The sequence below is a fragment of the Homalodisca vitripennis genome, chromosome 8 (genome assembly GCF_021130785.1).
Source record: "Homalodisca vitripennis isolate AUS2020 chromosome 8, UT_GWSS_2.1, whole genome shotgun sequence".
Taxonomy (NCBI): Eukaryota; Metazoa; Arthropoda; class Insecta; order Hemiptera; family Cicadellidae; genus Homalodisca; species Homalodisca vitripennis.
The window spans coordinates 36,547,165-36,564,871 of NC_060214.1; the positions used below are offsets into that span (position 1 = coordinate 36,547,165).

Genomic DNA, 17,707 nt, shown 5'->3' on the forward strand with positions numbered 1-17,707 from the left:
AGGGAAAATGCATCCTGGGAATTCGGTTTTATTGACCTGAAAAAGCATCTTTTTTGTCTATATTTAATTATGAAACTAGGTTGAACCTAAATTTTGTTTACTACCCCTCTCTCTTGGTACTCCTGACTTGGCTATTCGTGTAACCGGGTCACTCTTGAAAATGTCAGAAAAGACAACTGCTGCTAGCGACACATTGTATATGGTTAAAGGGGATGCAAGTAGATCACCACAGGTCTAAGGATCGAGGAGGGAATCCCAACTAACCATCGCTATTTTCCGAGTCCAGTTTATCCAACTTCTTCTTCATCCTTTTTTTCTTACAGGAGCACCCCGACCAAGTCTCAATATTATCATAAAAACACAGGTAAGTATTCTGAGACAGTAAAATGAAGACCGATGAAAAAATCTGCAAATAGTTTGCACTTGTCTAAATGATCTTAAGCATCTACATCAGTCGTGTGCATAAATTTTATAACATCGACATAGGACTTATTTGACTTGGCAAAATTCCAAAAATTATACATTTCTTTGGGAATAGCTTCTTCAGTTTCATTGAGATATCCACCGGAAACCCTCATCTAACTTTACCTTGCATTGGAGCCTTGATTGTGCAAACTTGTATAGTAAATTATACTAAAACAAGTTTTGTATATTCTGTCAAACATCCTTTTCTCCATATCCAGGTCACTAAAACATGTCTTGGAAACATAACATTTCCAACTCTTTTTAGTTGAGTACGTTGCTTTACAATGCACTGAGTGAGCGGTGATGAACTTCTCAAAACCTCCATTTACTACTTGGATATTTTCATCTGGCTGTAGAGCAGCAGCGTAGGAAAAGCTCGTACTTTTTCATTACAATATCTACTGAAGTTTGACACATAATGTTTGTCGTTGGCAACCTTTGAACTTCCATATGACCAATAGAAGTCTAAGGAGAGTGATGAAGATCGTTAGTAGTAACAGGATATATTGACTCAGTTAGAATTTAAGAAAGCTTCCGTTGAGAAGACAAGATATAAGGTAACATTATACGCATTCCTAAAATTGAAAATGTTGCTTGTATTCCTTAAGAGAATATTTGCCTGCGACGAGTTGGTTATCATTGGCCTCCCAAGTTATTTTAATCAAAACAAACCATTGCTATCCTCTAAAACATCACAAATAAAAACCATATACATCGACGCAGTTTGATCACACGTGATGTAGTGTAGGCCATATGAAAAGTGTAATAAGGCAGATTTTGTAGAGTTTGCACCTATATCCCCTTGACTGAGAATGTTGTACTACTGGTTTTACGTGCTCTGTCAGACCTAAATATACTATAGTTGCCTTACTTCACTACCAAAAACTTTGCTACTTAGTTTAGTTTCTGTTATTATAATTATACTATATCATGCCAGTAATAAATAAATCAATCAAAATTTGACCTAAGTTTTTGAAGTTTTGGTAAAAGGCTTATGCTGGGTAAACCGTTTCAGTAGAAGTGTGCAGGGGATTCTGAATCTCTTCTTTCAAACATCAGTTTTACTGCCCTTAATTGAGCAAAAATTGAGCTCATTCCGATTAGATTTAGGATATTCTATGATAGGCTAATCAACGGATTTTAGTAGGTTGGGTCAAGAGTCTTGCACATAACGTACCTATCTGTGGTAGGAAGGGTTGAATCAATATGAATGTTGAGTTCAGCTCCAGTCCAGCGTCTGGATTCTGACGCTGATACAGACTTGACTTATAGATCCAAGAGTCATGTTCTTCTGAAGAGATAAAAAATTCCATGAAGGAGGAGCTCAAAAAAAACAATTTACATCGTTTTTACATAAGAGACCCAGATTACTAAATATAAAAATATGGTGTAATTGTAATAATTGAGTTCAAATGAAGAGATAATAAGAATATCAATTTACCCACATTACACTATATTTTTATTCTATTCAGACGAACATAACTCCAGATTACAGGAGTCATGTCTGTTACGTCGTCAGATTCTCTGAAGACTCTGCACTAAGTGGGAGGTTAACTGGAGCTTATATTTTAGTCCAGTATAAACCGTTCAATAATACAAATTTATAAAGTAGTCAAGTTCTTATACCGGATAAATACATAAAAAAATGAAATAAAAGACTTTTTACAAATTATACCTCAGAAAGTAATATAATGACATTTATAAAATTGTGTTTATTTAGAAAACGCAAAACGTTGGACATATTTTGCAAACTTACCGCAAACTTATAAAATATTACATACCTTATATTGTTAAATATATTTTTATGGTCTATTAAAAAAAGAATATGAAAGAATGTCTAGTTGTGTATGAAATAAAAATCAGCTTTGAACGTGAGTTTACTGTGCTTAGATTTTTAAGTATTCCCCTCACATACGCATACCAATAGATATTGTTACCGTTAAATGTTTTTAGTCACTAAAAGATTATATTTGACTCGTATATTTGTTGGTAATAGTATAATTTTCTTTCACAGTATATTTTTTGCGATATTAAAAGATCATTTAATATCTCTTGATATTATTTATTAATATAACGCTTACCGGTTATTTATTTGTGCTAATTATTCTTATTTTTTTCTCTCGTCGTTATTCTTGTTTTGTTGTAATTTGCCGTATATTTGTGACATGTTATTATTTTTTGTAAAGTCGCTTGTATAAGATTATTTTTGGCCTAAGTCATCTCATCATAATTCTTTGTTCTGCCTTTGAGAGATCTCACTTGTTATTTCCTCATATATATAAATGTATATTGATAAATTTCTACCTAAGATAAGAGGTGGTCTGCGGGAAACTTAATATAATTGAAATAAAGTTAATAATATTACTTTCATCTACCAGTTAATATAAGTTGCATTATTTAATAGGGTCTCGGAGCCACCTTAGGCGGAGGCACTTACCGACAACCTAAATGTCATTGACACCGGTTAGTGACGATGAGGTGATTAGAATCGTTGATCAGCTCCAGCTAAAAATCAAACGATCTAAATTTAATGTCTGTTTGGTTCTTAAAACAGTCATTAAACCAAGGAGTTTTCCCTCAAAAGTAATTTTCACAAAAACGTTTATCCTTATTCTACACATAATTACCAGCCTCTTCAAATTTTGCGAGCAATGACCAAAATATTTGAAAAACTATTCCTAGCGAGAATGCTTCAGTTTCTGAACAAGAGGAACCAGTTTTCTTATGGCCAATTTTAATTCAGAAATACCAAGATTTAGAGGGGCTAGAACGTCTTTATTCCACAATAAGTGTGTTTCTCGGCTTAACAAAATCATTTGACTGTGTTGAACACTCGGCAATTACATGGCATCCGTGACGCGCCTCTCTAAGAGCTCAGAACATTTCTAAACCATAGAAAACAAGTTGCTCAAATTTCTAACAAATGTTCTGAACCAATTCAGCTGAGCTATGGAGTTCTACAGGGTGCCACCCTAGTTCAGTGCTTCTCCTTACATATGTCAATGACATAGGGTCATCACTTCAGCACGAGACTGATTGACACAACTGCGATGACACGACTCTCTGTTTTAGTAGCAAATCAAAATCAAGTCTGGAACAGCAGACTTTTAATAAGACCAACAACTGCATCTAGGATTTCAACAGCCGCAATCTTAAAACAAATGTCTATAAATCCATTTTTTTTTTAAAATTTTGCTTCGTGATCAGTAGACAGGAATGATGGCTCAACTTTGATGGCAGAAGAGACCATACTAGAAGAAGTACACTGTTCAAAATTCCTGGGAATATTCATTGACGAAGATTGACCTGGAATGATCACATTGATCATATTTGTTTAAATTTGCCTTTAGGCACTTATGTTTTGAGATCCTTAACTAAATACTGCACTATTCATGTCCTGATGACAGCGTACTATGGATTGATTTAACCTCACCTCATCTACAGGTTGGTGTTTTGTGGAGCAAACAATTATTTCATGAGAGCGTATAAACTTAAAAAAGCTGTTGAAACACAGAGTCTTGTGAGGAATCCTTCAAAAAGTTGAAACTGTTAAGTCTGCCGTTCCTCTTTATTGCGGAAACAACTCTAGTCTTTTAACATTTGCCCTCGTAAACAGGTGCTAATTTTATCAATAAATTATCAGTTTCTATAAGAAGTTCCCAAACGCCCAAGGCGTTAAACTTGTTTAAAACACTTTAGTGTCACAAACAATTTATTATGTTAACGAGTTTCTGGCATACGAATGGGAGACTGCTCAATAATACTGACACCGTTGCTGGAGATGTAAGGATTTGAAAATTGATGGATGTATGTATGAGTAAATTGTATTTTTATGTGAGATTTCTTGTGGTATGTATGCAAAAATTTTATTCATAGATATATGATGACTTTTTATATTCATTGTAAGATTTGTAAGGCAACAAAAGGTTTCAATTGAGCTTATAAAAATATTACTCTAAATTACTAGGTTATAGGACCGCTATTTTAGCAGCGTCTCATATATAAGCATATTTTTAATACTATGCTGTAGCTTTTAACACGTATATTCAGAATTTGAGATATTAAACATACCATGCATGAATCTTCGAGGAAATATAGCAAACACGTCCACATTACGTTAGACTGGCTTTGTCACGTTATCCCGACTGTTTTATTCCTTATTCATAATACCGTCTACCACATTCTGCTATTATACATATATACACATACATATATATATATATATATATATATATATATATATATATATATATATATATATATATATATATATATATATATATATATATATACGTTCAATGTGCGTAAGAATACCATTACTTAAAGGAAGGTCATACTAATACAAAACCGCAATAAATATATGAAGAGATATTGATATTTCATTGATTTTAGTATTCACGGAAAATGAATTATGTATATACATATTCTAAAATGCAAAGACAGAAGACATGAGATATTCATAAAAGCATTTGTTTACACATAATTTTACTTTATTATCTCTAATAGCATAGAATATTTTTATCAGAACACACTTGGAATATATATTCTGGATGATTTCATCTAGCTAATTCAAACAATTTAGAGTTACAGATTAGAAATTCCTGCCTAGAAGTTGAATGTTCTGAAACCCTTGTATATCGATTTCGGGACGCTATCCATGTCAGCACGTATTCAACGTTTTAGCTGTAAACTTTTCTCATTATGCACCAAGTAAACAATACTAGTATTCTTTCTGTTAAGTCACTAATTACATTTATAAAATATTTTCAAGCATTATGTCCACTGTCACTGAAACGTATTAAAAATGTGTGTTTCCAATTCTTTTTCAGTAGGGCCTACGTAATCAGTTTTTATATTAACAGACTATTTAATTACGTTCTTGTATTATTTTAATAAATCATAATTATATTGCTGTTTTAAATTGCTAAGGTAATGAAAAATATTAAAAAAATATATAGTAAGTACAAGAAACTAAGAATATTGTAATATCAGCTAATGTCTAAAATATTAATTCCTATTTAATTCAATCCAATCTACTCATGGAATTTGTGAATGTACCACCTCGCTCTGTGTATCTCCTTCCACAGTAGTTAATATAGCTATCTCCTACATCCTTTCTAGTGACGCCCCTAAGCAACTGGTATGTGTCACGGAGAGTAATTAAAGAACACCAATTTCTGAAACAACAGATCTCTGGTGCGTCACCATGCACGACTAGAATGATCGATATAAGGTTAAAAAATCCACGATAAGGTGCGATATGAGCCTCATAGGAGGATTGATAAATGAAATCGGTAATTCTGATATACTATGAACACTATCTCTACAGGATTTCAACGTAAATGAAATAATCTAACTTATTAATTTTATTTTTCTTGTTTTGTTTTGTTGGCACTACCTGTATTCCCATGTTCCAGAAAATGGCGACCAAGCTGTGCACGACGGAAGGCTCCTGGTACGTTCACTCTCACACTAACGCCACTTGGACTAACTACAGCCAGTGTTACACGAGTAGGATGACCAAAGTTGTCATCCGCTTCCCCGATCTCCATAATTCCTCACTGATTTCAGTAAGTCTAAGTTAAACAATCGGGAAGGGAGTTGGTAATCGTTTTGTTAAACTTACGAAAAATAACACCTCTAAAGTACCTATACCTCATATAACTACAAGTAAGGATCAATTCAATAAAGGTTAAACTAATTACTAGGTTGTATGATCATTTATTTCCATAAATGATAATACTTTTACAAAAGTTAAATGTTGAGTGTTTTCTGCGCCAATATATTATAATTGTTGAAACATAAATTAATCTTTTTGTATCAAATGAGCTCTTTTTTGTTAAAAGTATATAAACAAATTTCACAGATACAATTTCATATTCTACTAAGAGAAGTATGGCAACTCAGTAACGAAGAAATATAAAATAAGGTTTTATTTAAAACTTTCCTCGAAGTTAGGTACTTTATAAAAATTAAAAAAAAATATATTGTACTTTTATTTGTATTTGTAATGTCAGTTGAGTAAGTACTTGCAGAAGATACTCAAATATGCAATTTTTGTCAATATTGTTTTAAGTAGATTCTATGAGAGGGCTAAAACTAACAAGCCATATATTAAAAATACTTTTGATTAATATGTATTGGAGAAACTAAAGACTGAAAACCGGGTAGTTTTTGCTTTAAAATTTCACTCACTTACAAAAAGGCATTTCTTTAAGGGTTTTTTAGAAAATCCCGTTCAAAATTTATGAAAGATTGATACTTATATTGGCTGAAATTAAAAATTTTACTAAACCATGGTAGGAACTGAATGTATAATGATATATGTTTGAAATAGGATATGGAAGGATATGTATGTAACACTATAGGATTTGTGTGTGTGTGTGTGTGTGTGTGTGTTTGTGTAGTCTTGTCTATTTTAATTTAATACTGAAATCATCGATCACCATGGCTACAAAGGACCGAAGATGTAGAAAGGCAAAACATCTCACTGTAAAAACATCTCACTTTCTAAGCCTTTTATAACTGCAAATATTCCTTTTGTCGCCACACACTTGATATATAATGTAAAGCATTTAGAAATGTTTGAGTCATTACTTTATTATTAATTACTATGATGAATCGTTTATGAATAATTTATTTATTCCAGCAATACGTCCCGGCAGTGAAGACAGTGTCAAGAATAGGCTATGGAGTCTCTCTTGCCACACTCCTAATTGCATTCTGCATATTTGCTACTTTTAAGTAAGTAAAATAATACATTTGATTTTATTAGTTGTACAGGGACGTGATGTTCTGGGATCCGGTTGATAACTTGTTAGTTTTAAATTCCGACGTTAGGGCTACGCCACGTTAATGATTTTTATAGTCCAAATGCTACTTGGCCTCTCACTCCACATATAGCAGTCCGAGCGCTCTCCTTTACCGTACCTCAATTTTGGCATTGGATGAGTTATCTCTAATTATCTATAATTAATATCCTATTGCTACGTTTCATGTTTTGTTATTATCCAAAATACGAGATAATAATAAAATAATTTCTTTCCTTGGGTTATATTATTTTTGTTATGTTTTATCGCATTATACATAAATGTAACAATCCTTGATGAAAAATCTTATATTCTTATTTTCTAACCTATAAACTGTAGCTTGGTTTGTAACAAGTTTCACTCTCTTAATCAGAGAATTTAAGCTTTCCAAATGTGGCTTTCTAAACTTCAGTCAGAAAAACTTGACCTGTAATGGCTCTTAAAAATTATCCATCTTACAATAACATTATTATTGATATATATATTGATTATGATACACATTATGATATACAGGGTGTACATAAAGTCCTGCACGGGTATAATATTTTCTGAACGATAACAGATAAAGAAACAAGATTTGGTACATCAATACTACACCTAAAAATCTACTTTTTGAAGGAACTATCATTTTTCTGTAATATCATGGGGACGTCCCGCAAGGAGTCAGAAGGAAATCTTAAATAGGAGCATAGGTCAATATGGACATCATTTTTAAGGGCTTATCTAGCAGAGTTTAATGCCGCAAACCGCACTCAAAAAGATTGATCCAGTACAAAATGGCGGCTGTTCAAAGATTTTACTTGGTTACATTTTATTAGTAGCCATAACCCCAGTAAAGCAAAACTGCAACCAAACGAATACTGCAGCTAACTACTACATTATGCTTGTCAGTTGTACAGAAGTGAATTATGACATTAGTTATCCTCAAGGGTTACAGATTTGGTCCTAATATATTGATAACGGGGAAAACCTGATAACAGTAACGATTAGAAATCTCTTATCTTTGGGTCGCAGTTAGGACTTTCCTATTAGCCAGTCTATTCATAGTAGGCTATTCTAGTTTTCTTGTTTTAGTAGTGCTGTCCATCCATTTTATCAGTGCGCTTTAGTACAAAAGAGTTTGTCGTATTGCTTGTAGTTCTTCAACTACACTATGTCGCTTGACGAACGTGAACGTATAACACTTCTTATGATGGTTGGGGAAATAACAGACGATCACACGAGGAAGCATGCCATTTATTTAATGACTACTTTCACGAGAGGCAGCCAATTTCTAGAACAACTGTAGGGAGAACTGTTCAACACTTTATGAAAACAGGAAGTATTTCCGATCGTCATAGTTCGCTGAGATTTCTAATTGTTACTGTTATCAGGTTTTCCCCGTTATCAATATATTAGGACCAAATTTGTAACTCTTCAGGATAACTAATGTCATAATTCACTTCTGTACAACTGACAAGCATAATGTAGTAGTTAGCTGCAGTATTCGTTTGGTTGCAGTTTTGCTTTACTGGGGTTATGGCTACTAATAAAATGTAACCAAGTAAAATCTTTGAACAGCCGCCATTTTGTACTGGATCAATCTTTTTGAGTGCGGTTTGCGGCATTAAACTCTGCTAGATAAGCCCTTTAAAATGATGTCCATATTGACCTATGCTCCTATTTAAGATTTCCTTCTGACTCCTTGCGGGACGTCCCCATGATATTACAGAAAACTGATAGTTCCTTCAAAAAGTAGATTTTTAGGTGTAGTATTGATGTACCAAATCTTGTTTCTTTATCTGTTATCGTTCAGAAAATATTATACCCGTGCAGGACTTTATGTACACCCTGTATATTAATGATTGAGGTAATGAGACCTCATTTTACACCAACTGTAATCAACCCAAACTTCCCACAGGAAGTTGCGGTGTCCCCGTAACAAGCTGCACATGCATCTGTTTGTGTCCTTCATCATGAGAGCATTCACTTCTCTGCTGAAGGACGCGCTGTTCGTGCGTGGGGTCGGCCTTCCGTCAGACCTGGCCTTCCTTCAAGGAGAAGCTTACTTCCTCCATGACAACAAGGTAATATGTATTCAAGAATATTTTGAAGTGTATGGGAAAGTGTCAGAAATTAATAATTATATAGATATATTATATTAAATATTCCTCAAGGGTTTGTAGGCTATGAAATACTTTTTTATTAACTCATAAATATAGTATTGAAAATAAAAGGAATCTACAGTTTAACGTAAAACCACTTAAGTGTGTAAATGTTATCATTAATTGGTAATTAATTTATCACTATAGTTCCTCAGATTCTCCCTTTGAGTCGAGTAGAAACTGTAATTCTCCATCATTAAATAACGTATATAAACTCGATTTGAAGCTCTGCTACTATTATACTATAAGGCTCTACTAATGCAATAATGATGTATACAAATATACATAGTTTCTGATACTAGCAAAGGATATCATAATGACTTTCTATGCAACTGAATGTGTTTCTTTGTTATTTATCATACTACACGTATCCAAAGTTATATAAATAAAGCTATATGTGGATATATGTATAAAGTTGTTTGTTTGACTTTTAATAATTTGGTATGGTTTTATAGCGAGAAGTTGTATGCACATTGACATTTTTGTACACATAGAAATGATTGGACATATATGCATAACCACAAGTCTATACTAATATCATCTAATACAGGATCGTCTTTACACCCGATGCTATTAAAGTATAAGGAAAATAGGATATTAAAGGGAATTCTCTCCGATTTCCGATACAATAATGACACGGCGGCGACTCGCATCGCAAATCAATAAAACATGTCGTAAAAAGGTCTTGTAACTGATCGTACTTCTCAATCTCTTATCGTTTTATTGGTAAATTTTATTGCTTTTCCATCTTATAACCAATTACAGACTATTATTTTAATTATAACACTTTTAGTAATTTTAAAAGCAATTTTTCTATTTAACGATTTGAATTGTATGTATACGTTCCATATTTGTCACCAAGTATTGAAACTCGGTCTGAGATTGCTAATATAGTTAATAAATATCTTAATACATATTTTAAGATTGAAAATGTTTATTTTTATGATGAGAAATAATATTTGGATTAAAAAAATAATTTCGCTTATTGTAAGGGAGAACTTGGTAAAGGTGAAGTGATTCCTATGATAAAAGAGCAATATCATGTTATTTTTATTTCCTAATATCAGTTTTCATAAATTACATTTAAGCACTTAGGTATTCTGTTACTTACAAAGTGCGCTTAGCTATAAAAATAGTCATAGGCAAATACTCTTATGCAGCACTATAAGATGCAGCTATCACACAATTAATTAGTATTCTCATTCGAATTATACTTTCAATGCTTTGTCGGTTGAATTATTGTAAAATAGCATTTATATATGTTTCCACAGTTATAAATAGATATAATTTGGATATAAGTATTATATTTAAACTGTTTAACAATTTTAATTTAAAGGAAATATTCCATAACTATTTATTTACCATTAAATAAATAACAGTTTATTATTACGAAGGAAAATCTAATATTTTGTTATAACCTGATATAGACATTGAGAACTATTACTGTGACATTCTGAGACTTATTCCTTAGGCTACGGCCACACTCACCGTTTTTGTCGCTGCGTCAGAATCGCAATGCGACGATGACGTTTGCGTCAGAATCGCAGACATGGGCCACACTCGCCGTCAAAAAACGCAGATCTCAGTGGCAAAGATGTCTTCTCTAAGTGAAGCAGACTTATTACTAGTGTTAGCTGTTAGATCTTATTTGAAAAAGAAAAGAAAAGAGAAGATTTGGTATTCATCCAATGAACACAGTGCGTTTGAGCCAAGGCCAGTTTTATACATTAATGAGTTTTTTGCGTAATGATAATGAAAAGTTCTTCTCTTATTTTCGAATGAGTGCCACATCGTTTGATGAACTATTAGCTCTAGTGAGAGATGATCTGTCAAAACAAGACACCAGACTACGTCTGAGTATACCAGCAGAGGAACGCTTAGCTGTATAACTTTGAGGTACGTAACAAAATGTGACAATTACTCTGATATTATAATAACATTTGACAAAATATATTAAATGCTTCAACGTTATCAATTAATCCACGTTCCTACTTTATATTGAAATGGAAAAGGAAAATTTAAGGAGGCGAAGTTTCAGTCGTCTCTACCACTTAAACCTCAGAACAAATTTTCATGTTATTATAATTTTAAATCCATTACTTTAAATAGTTATTTGTAATAGATTATAATTGTATTTGTTGTTGTAGGTAAATGTGATAGCAAAATATCAAATCAAACAAGTAATATTTGTAATGCAAGAGGTTATGTAATCTTACATTTAAATAATGCAGTAAAAATAATTAACACTTTTGCAATGAAGGTGTCCAGTCCAATTACAATTCTTCAAAAACACTAAACACATCCGAATTATTGTTACTAAGCGATTCAGAGGGTGTAGGGGACTGAATGTTAGCCTGGCGCTCTCTTGGAGAAGCATCCGTCCAATTAGGGTAGTTATATTGGGGATGATTAGGGACGTTTGGTAGCTGCTGCCACTGGTGACTTGAGTGGGCAAAAAATGCAGGGGAGGGTTATAGCGTTCTACTGCCAAGGCTTGCTGCATAACTTCCGTAAAATTTCATCCGAACCCACAATTTTTTGTCAACAGGAAGGTTTTTTAACATAGGCAAAAAGGATAGTAGAAAGTGCTTATCAGCTTCTTCTTCTTCATCCGTTGGCTTGCTTGCATTTGTCAAATGTTTAAGTACGGCCATTTCAAAGGGAGTCCTGTCGATATTTTTTGTTGATACGGTTAGGCGCTGCTTGGTTGGCGCTACTTGGTTAGGTGTTGCTGGTTCTGAAGCAACTACCTCAGTCAAATCTTCGTTGTTTTCTTCAGTAGCCGCATTTTCGTTTCCAATGTCGGTTTTGCTCATCAGGAACATTGGTGGTTGTCCTGCAAGAAAATAGCTCTTCACCATTGAGTTCAGGATAAAAGTTAAACTCTCAAATTTTTTTACCTACAACAAGTTAAACCTGTTAAAAAAAACAAGTTGAAAAAGGTTAGGTTAGGTTAGGTTAGGTTAGGTTAACAGATTTGCTAATATTTTTCTTATTAATTCTTACCTCCTGTCAGTGGTTGTTCGCAGTGAGGAACAGCAGTTGATCGAAGTACACATACTTTTTCTTCTTCTTTTGGCTACTGCCACTAGGTAATTTCAAGTTTTTTCATCTCCCTCGCAAAACAATCTCGTAGTGATCTCCATTTTTTTTTGCAATTCCTTTACTGTAATAAAGACAGTTTATGCAATTATATACTTTATCAAGGATACCATGTTAGTAATGTAAATTACATTAACCAACCAGAAAAGTCCAAAAAGTTAGATTTGTTTCGTTTCAGGTGGGGGGGTTTTGGGTTTTATGTTCAAGTCCCCAATAATAAACTTGAACAACTAACACAGTGTCTTATTACTGTGAGATAAAATATATATCTACAGATTTTGTTATTTGTTTCAGGTTTATTGCTACAGGAAACACTGTTTCAGATCTCTCGCGTTTGAATACCGAATTGGTAGATCGACTATAAGTAAACTCATCAGAGAAACTTTGCACGGTTTTATGGGCTACTATGAAAGAAAAGTTTATGAAACTGCCAAATACCGAAGAATGGGAAGAAATTGTGCCAATGGGCTTCAATACTCGTGCAAATTTTCCAAACTGCATGGGAGCCTTGGACGGACGGAAAACATATCCGAATAGTGAATCCTCAAGGAAGTGGCTCGGAGTATTTCAACTACAAACAATTTTTTTCTGTTGTGTTGCTTGCTTTGGTTGATTCAAACTATTGTTTTACTGCAATTGATATTGGTAGTTACGGAAAAAATAGTGATTCTAATATTTTTAGACAGTCTGCCTTGCACAATCTGCTAGTTAAGGGAAAACTTAGTATACCAAATGATCAAAGATTGCCTGATTCTGAAGATGACACCCCAATGCCTTTCGTCATTGTAGCAGATGAAGCTTTCTCAATGACTCAACATGTTCTTAGGCCATATGCTTAAAAGAAATCTAACCACACAAAAAATATTGTTTAACTATCGGCTTTCACGAGCTCGTCGATTTGTTGAATGCACTTTCGGTTTACTTGCTAACAAATGGCGAGTTTTTCATAGTGCTATTTGTTTGGAACTCAGAATTTGTTGTAGAGGTTGTTCAAGCCGCATGTGTTTTACACAACTTTGTACGTGTAAGAGACGGTTTTCAGTTTGAAGGACACCCTGTCTTGTCCTTTAGAAGACATACCCGTGTTGGGCACTGGCGGCGCCCCTTTGACTGCAAAAGCAATCCGCGATAGATTCGCCAATTATTTCACATCCCCCGCTGGAAGCGTTCCTTGGCAATTTGACATGATTTAAATAACTTACTCTTAAGTATGCCATTAATAATATAGGAAAGTTTTGTAAATGAGCTTGATAAAAGTGTACATTACTGCTTTATAAACTGAAACTCCCTTAGATATGAACACATCATATTTATATTATTTTTTATTTATAATATTCAATGCTGTTCAGTTTCATGTAATGTGTGCATAACATTGATAGTTTTTTAGTAATTGTTGTGCTAAAATTATAGTAATTTCTGTAAAACCTTACAGTCCTACATTTTATTTTTGTACGCTACAGGGAGCGATTACGATTTTTCACGGAAGACTGGAGTAAATTTTTTTAAGCAGTTAAATATTCTCTCTACTTGCACAATTACTGGAAAATGTGGTTAGGTTAGTTTTTCAGTCATTGCTTATTTTTTGTAAATGGTCTTGTTTTTATGAAAATAAATTCATTATTATTTCAAGTACTAAAATTTTACTCACCTTCTTTATTTTTTTCCTCATTAGTCATCTGCTCCCAGTTCGAAAGCACTATCCTGGCCACCTCAATCCATAGCTTAGATTTTAAATCACGGTTTACTGTAGTCCTTTAATTTTAAGATCCCAAAGTGGAGGACGGATGCTCACCTCGTTAATAAATAGTTCGGTGTCAAACATTTTAACTAATAGAATTATTACAACAAAGAAGACACTTGTCAAAGAGGTCACAAATAGAGTGAGGTGACTGAAATGGTATAGGAAGTAAGAAGAGTGGGGAGGGACAAGTTGCGACAGGAACGGCGAGTGTGGCCACCTTCATTTGATAACATAAGCTGCGTTTTCGTCGCAGCGACCGAAAAACGCTACATGTTGCGTTCGAATCGCTGCCGTCGTCGCAGGACGGCCAGTGTGGCCGGCTCCCATTTAACTCCATTCTAAACAGAGATTCTCCTATCGTTGCGATTCTGACGCAGCGACAAAAACGGTGAGTGTGGCCGTAGCCTTAACTCCTCGTCTCTTTAGCAGGGGGATCAACTCTTTGAACCCTAAAAGAACCTTTATCAGCACACTCGCCTTTGACTGAGCACTCTGACATACAACTTAAGACGTCTCCAATCACTTCCAATTCTAATAGACTTCGAAATGTATCCCTTAAATCTCACTCCTGTATGATCGTAGTCCTTCAGTATGGTTATGGCTGAACATACCTGGATGCTGAGAGATCTGCGTTATAAGCCCATCTATCATTTCTCATTCAAGAATTTTAAGTGGTATTTTAAAATATCTTTTTTAGAAAATGAGGTTTTTGCAACAATATAGAACTTGGATTGATGGTTAAATTTACAACTTTAATTGACTCTATGAATGCCTTCTTAATCACGTATATAACAATTGACTAAAATCTAAAAATATTACTTTTAACAGTACCATTTAAAACTTACTACACGGATCCGATATAGTTCTACGAGTGCACTCTCGTTTCAATCTTCAATCTCACTTCATTTAGTCCTAAAAGGCGCTTTGCCCTTGCTTCCTGAGTTGACAAGTTATTCAGGAAGGGTAAGGTTAGTGTTGAGAGGAGCCACCCCTGTCGTGATCCTCTTATGAAGGATAGCTGGCTATCTCAGTTTACCTTAGAAGAAGAGGAGGTTAGCTCTGTTTAGCTTCATCCTCTGTTAAAAAGCGGGCAAGAAAAGTCGGTGGAACCAATATTCATTTATTTTTAGACTACCAGCACACTCTACCATGAAGGGAGTACCAACCAATAGAATAGTCATCCCCCTCAGCACACTCGATATTTGCGGTTAGTGATTTCCGTTCCTTTACATCCATACCTAGAAATAAGTGATAAATCGGTATTTTATTTACCTTAGTGAACCATTCTGGAGAGTTTCCTTACATACCTGAAATGCAGAATACCTGATATATTGGTGCAGGACGAAGCCGAGGTTGCCCATGACTTTAACGGGTTTTTTGCATTTGTTGCTTGTGGGCTGGATCCTCGGCCGTCTGAGCTCCAAGTTACCCAAACCCGGATACAGTGCCCTGCAGTATCTATGATGTTTGCGCCAGTTCTTGAGAAAGAGCTAACCGAAATTATCTAACAGCTCCCAGCTAAAAAATCAACCGATCTTAATTTAATGTTCATGTGGCTCATAAAAAAGTGTCCCAACACATTCTGAGCCCCCTAACTCAACTAGTGAATTTGTCTTTCCAAACAGGAGTTTTTCCCTCACTCCTGAAAATGGCTAAAGTAACTCCTATTTTCAAAAAGGATGACCCATATTCCATCAATAACTATCGGCCTGTCTCCATTTTGCCTGTTCTGAGCAAAATGTTTGAAAAAGTCTTTTTGTTAAGAATGCTTGGATTTCTTAATAGTCACAACCAGCTCTCTGATGACCAATGGGGCTTCAGAAAGGGCAAATCGACGGTAGACGCAGTAGTGAGTCTAGTCGAAAGAGTTGTAGAGGGATTAGAAAGTCGAAACCCCACCTTAAGTGTGTTTCTCGACTTATCCAAAGCATTTGACTGTGTTGACCATAATATACTGCTTGACAAGCTGGAATCGCATGGCATTCGAGGAGTGCCTCTTTCGTGGCTCAGTTCATTCATAAGCCACAGAACCCAAGTGGTTCAAATATCAAACCAACTTTCAACACCACTATAAATGAAGTATGGAGTTCCTCTGGGCTCCATACTCAGTCCAATTCTTTTCCTGGTCTATGTCAATGATATGGAGTCATCACTACTGCACGGGAGACTCAAGGGTTGACATGGGATGCTCACATAGACTCAATTTGTACCTAATTAGCCTCCGGCATTTATGTTATGAGGACTTTAGCCAAATACTGCCCTGAGTCAAGTACTGATGACGGCATATTATGGTCTGATTTACCCACATCTTACCTACGGATTGGTGTTGTGGGGCTCTAGTGCAAACAATCAATTTATGAGAGCCTTCAAACTTCAAAAGAAAGTGATTCGAATAATTGCAAAATTGAGAGAGTCGTGCCGACCAGCCTTCAAAGACTCTGCCCTGTCTGTACATCCTGGAAACAGTTTCATTCTGTATGTCCAAATGTACCCTGATGAGGGGCCGTGACGTGCACGGATATGAGACAAGAGGCAGAGACAACTACCGTTCTGGAAAACATAGAACGGTGGTTTATGAACACTTGCCTTCGCAAGCAGGTGTCCATTTTATCAACAGATTGCCAGCTTGCATTAAACATGCACCAACGCCTAAAGCGTTAAAAACCCTCTTAAATGCTTTTTAGCGTCAATGGCATTTTATAATGTCGGCGAGTTTTTGGCATGTAACTGGGAGACCACCCATTTTGAAAATAGACCCTGGCGTTGAACATGTTGAAAATTGGCGAGTGACTGGAAATAACGAATGCAAAATATGTAGCCTATGCATGAATGTGACACTGTGGTATGTTTGCAACATTTTATCCTTTTTACCATATAATGTATATTGTTTACGGTAGTAAAAGGTTTGAAACTGAATTTAGAATAAAGTTCAATGTAAAAATTGCTACCTGCCTTACTTGACTAAAATAAGAAAATCTTTTAACTGGTCAGTCCACTTTTAACTAAAATGTAAATGAATGCTTCAAAATGAAGTTACCAGAGTACTTTCATTGTTGTTTGGAACTTTCAGCATAATTGGCAGTGCAAGTTGATAGTGAGCCTGTGGCAGTATTTCATCATGGTGAACTACTCTTGGATCCTGATGGAGGGAATATATCTGCACAATCTCATCTTCCTTGCGGTGTTCTCCGACACATCGAGCATCACTGCTTACGTGATCCTAGGCTGGGGTAAGATAACATATTACTTATTATTAACATTTTAAACGCTACTCTATCTACCGCTGAAAATGTTGGCAATACGTTTCCTCTTTCAAAAAATTTACTTATTTTAGAGTGATGCTTTTGTGACGGACGCATTACATTTCTAATAAGAAAACTAAGTTCTTTTAATCTTATATCTTATAATCTTAAGATATAATCTTATATATGTTATAATCTTATAAT

The 17,707-nt window shown here is 34.7% G+C and overlaps 1 protein-coding gene across 1 annotated transcript in view; it reads left to right on the top strand.

Moving 5' to 3' along the window:
- The window catches only part of LOC124367561 (parathyroid hormone/parathyroid hormone-related peptide receptor-like), a 113,536-nt gene that overhangs the window by 75,527 nt on the left and 20,302 nt on the right, over nucleotides 1-17,707 (top strand). Inside the window, 4 exon segments of the mRNA XM_046824494.1 lie at nucleotides 5,883-6,035; nucleotides 7,115-7,209; nucleotides 9,175-9,340; nucleotides 17,332-17,491. Coding sequence (XP_046680450.1) covers nucleotides 5,883-6,035; nucleotides 7,115-7,209; nucleotides 9,175-9,340; nucleotides 17,332-17,491 — 574 coding nt within the window.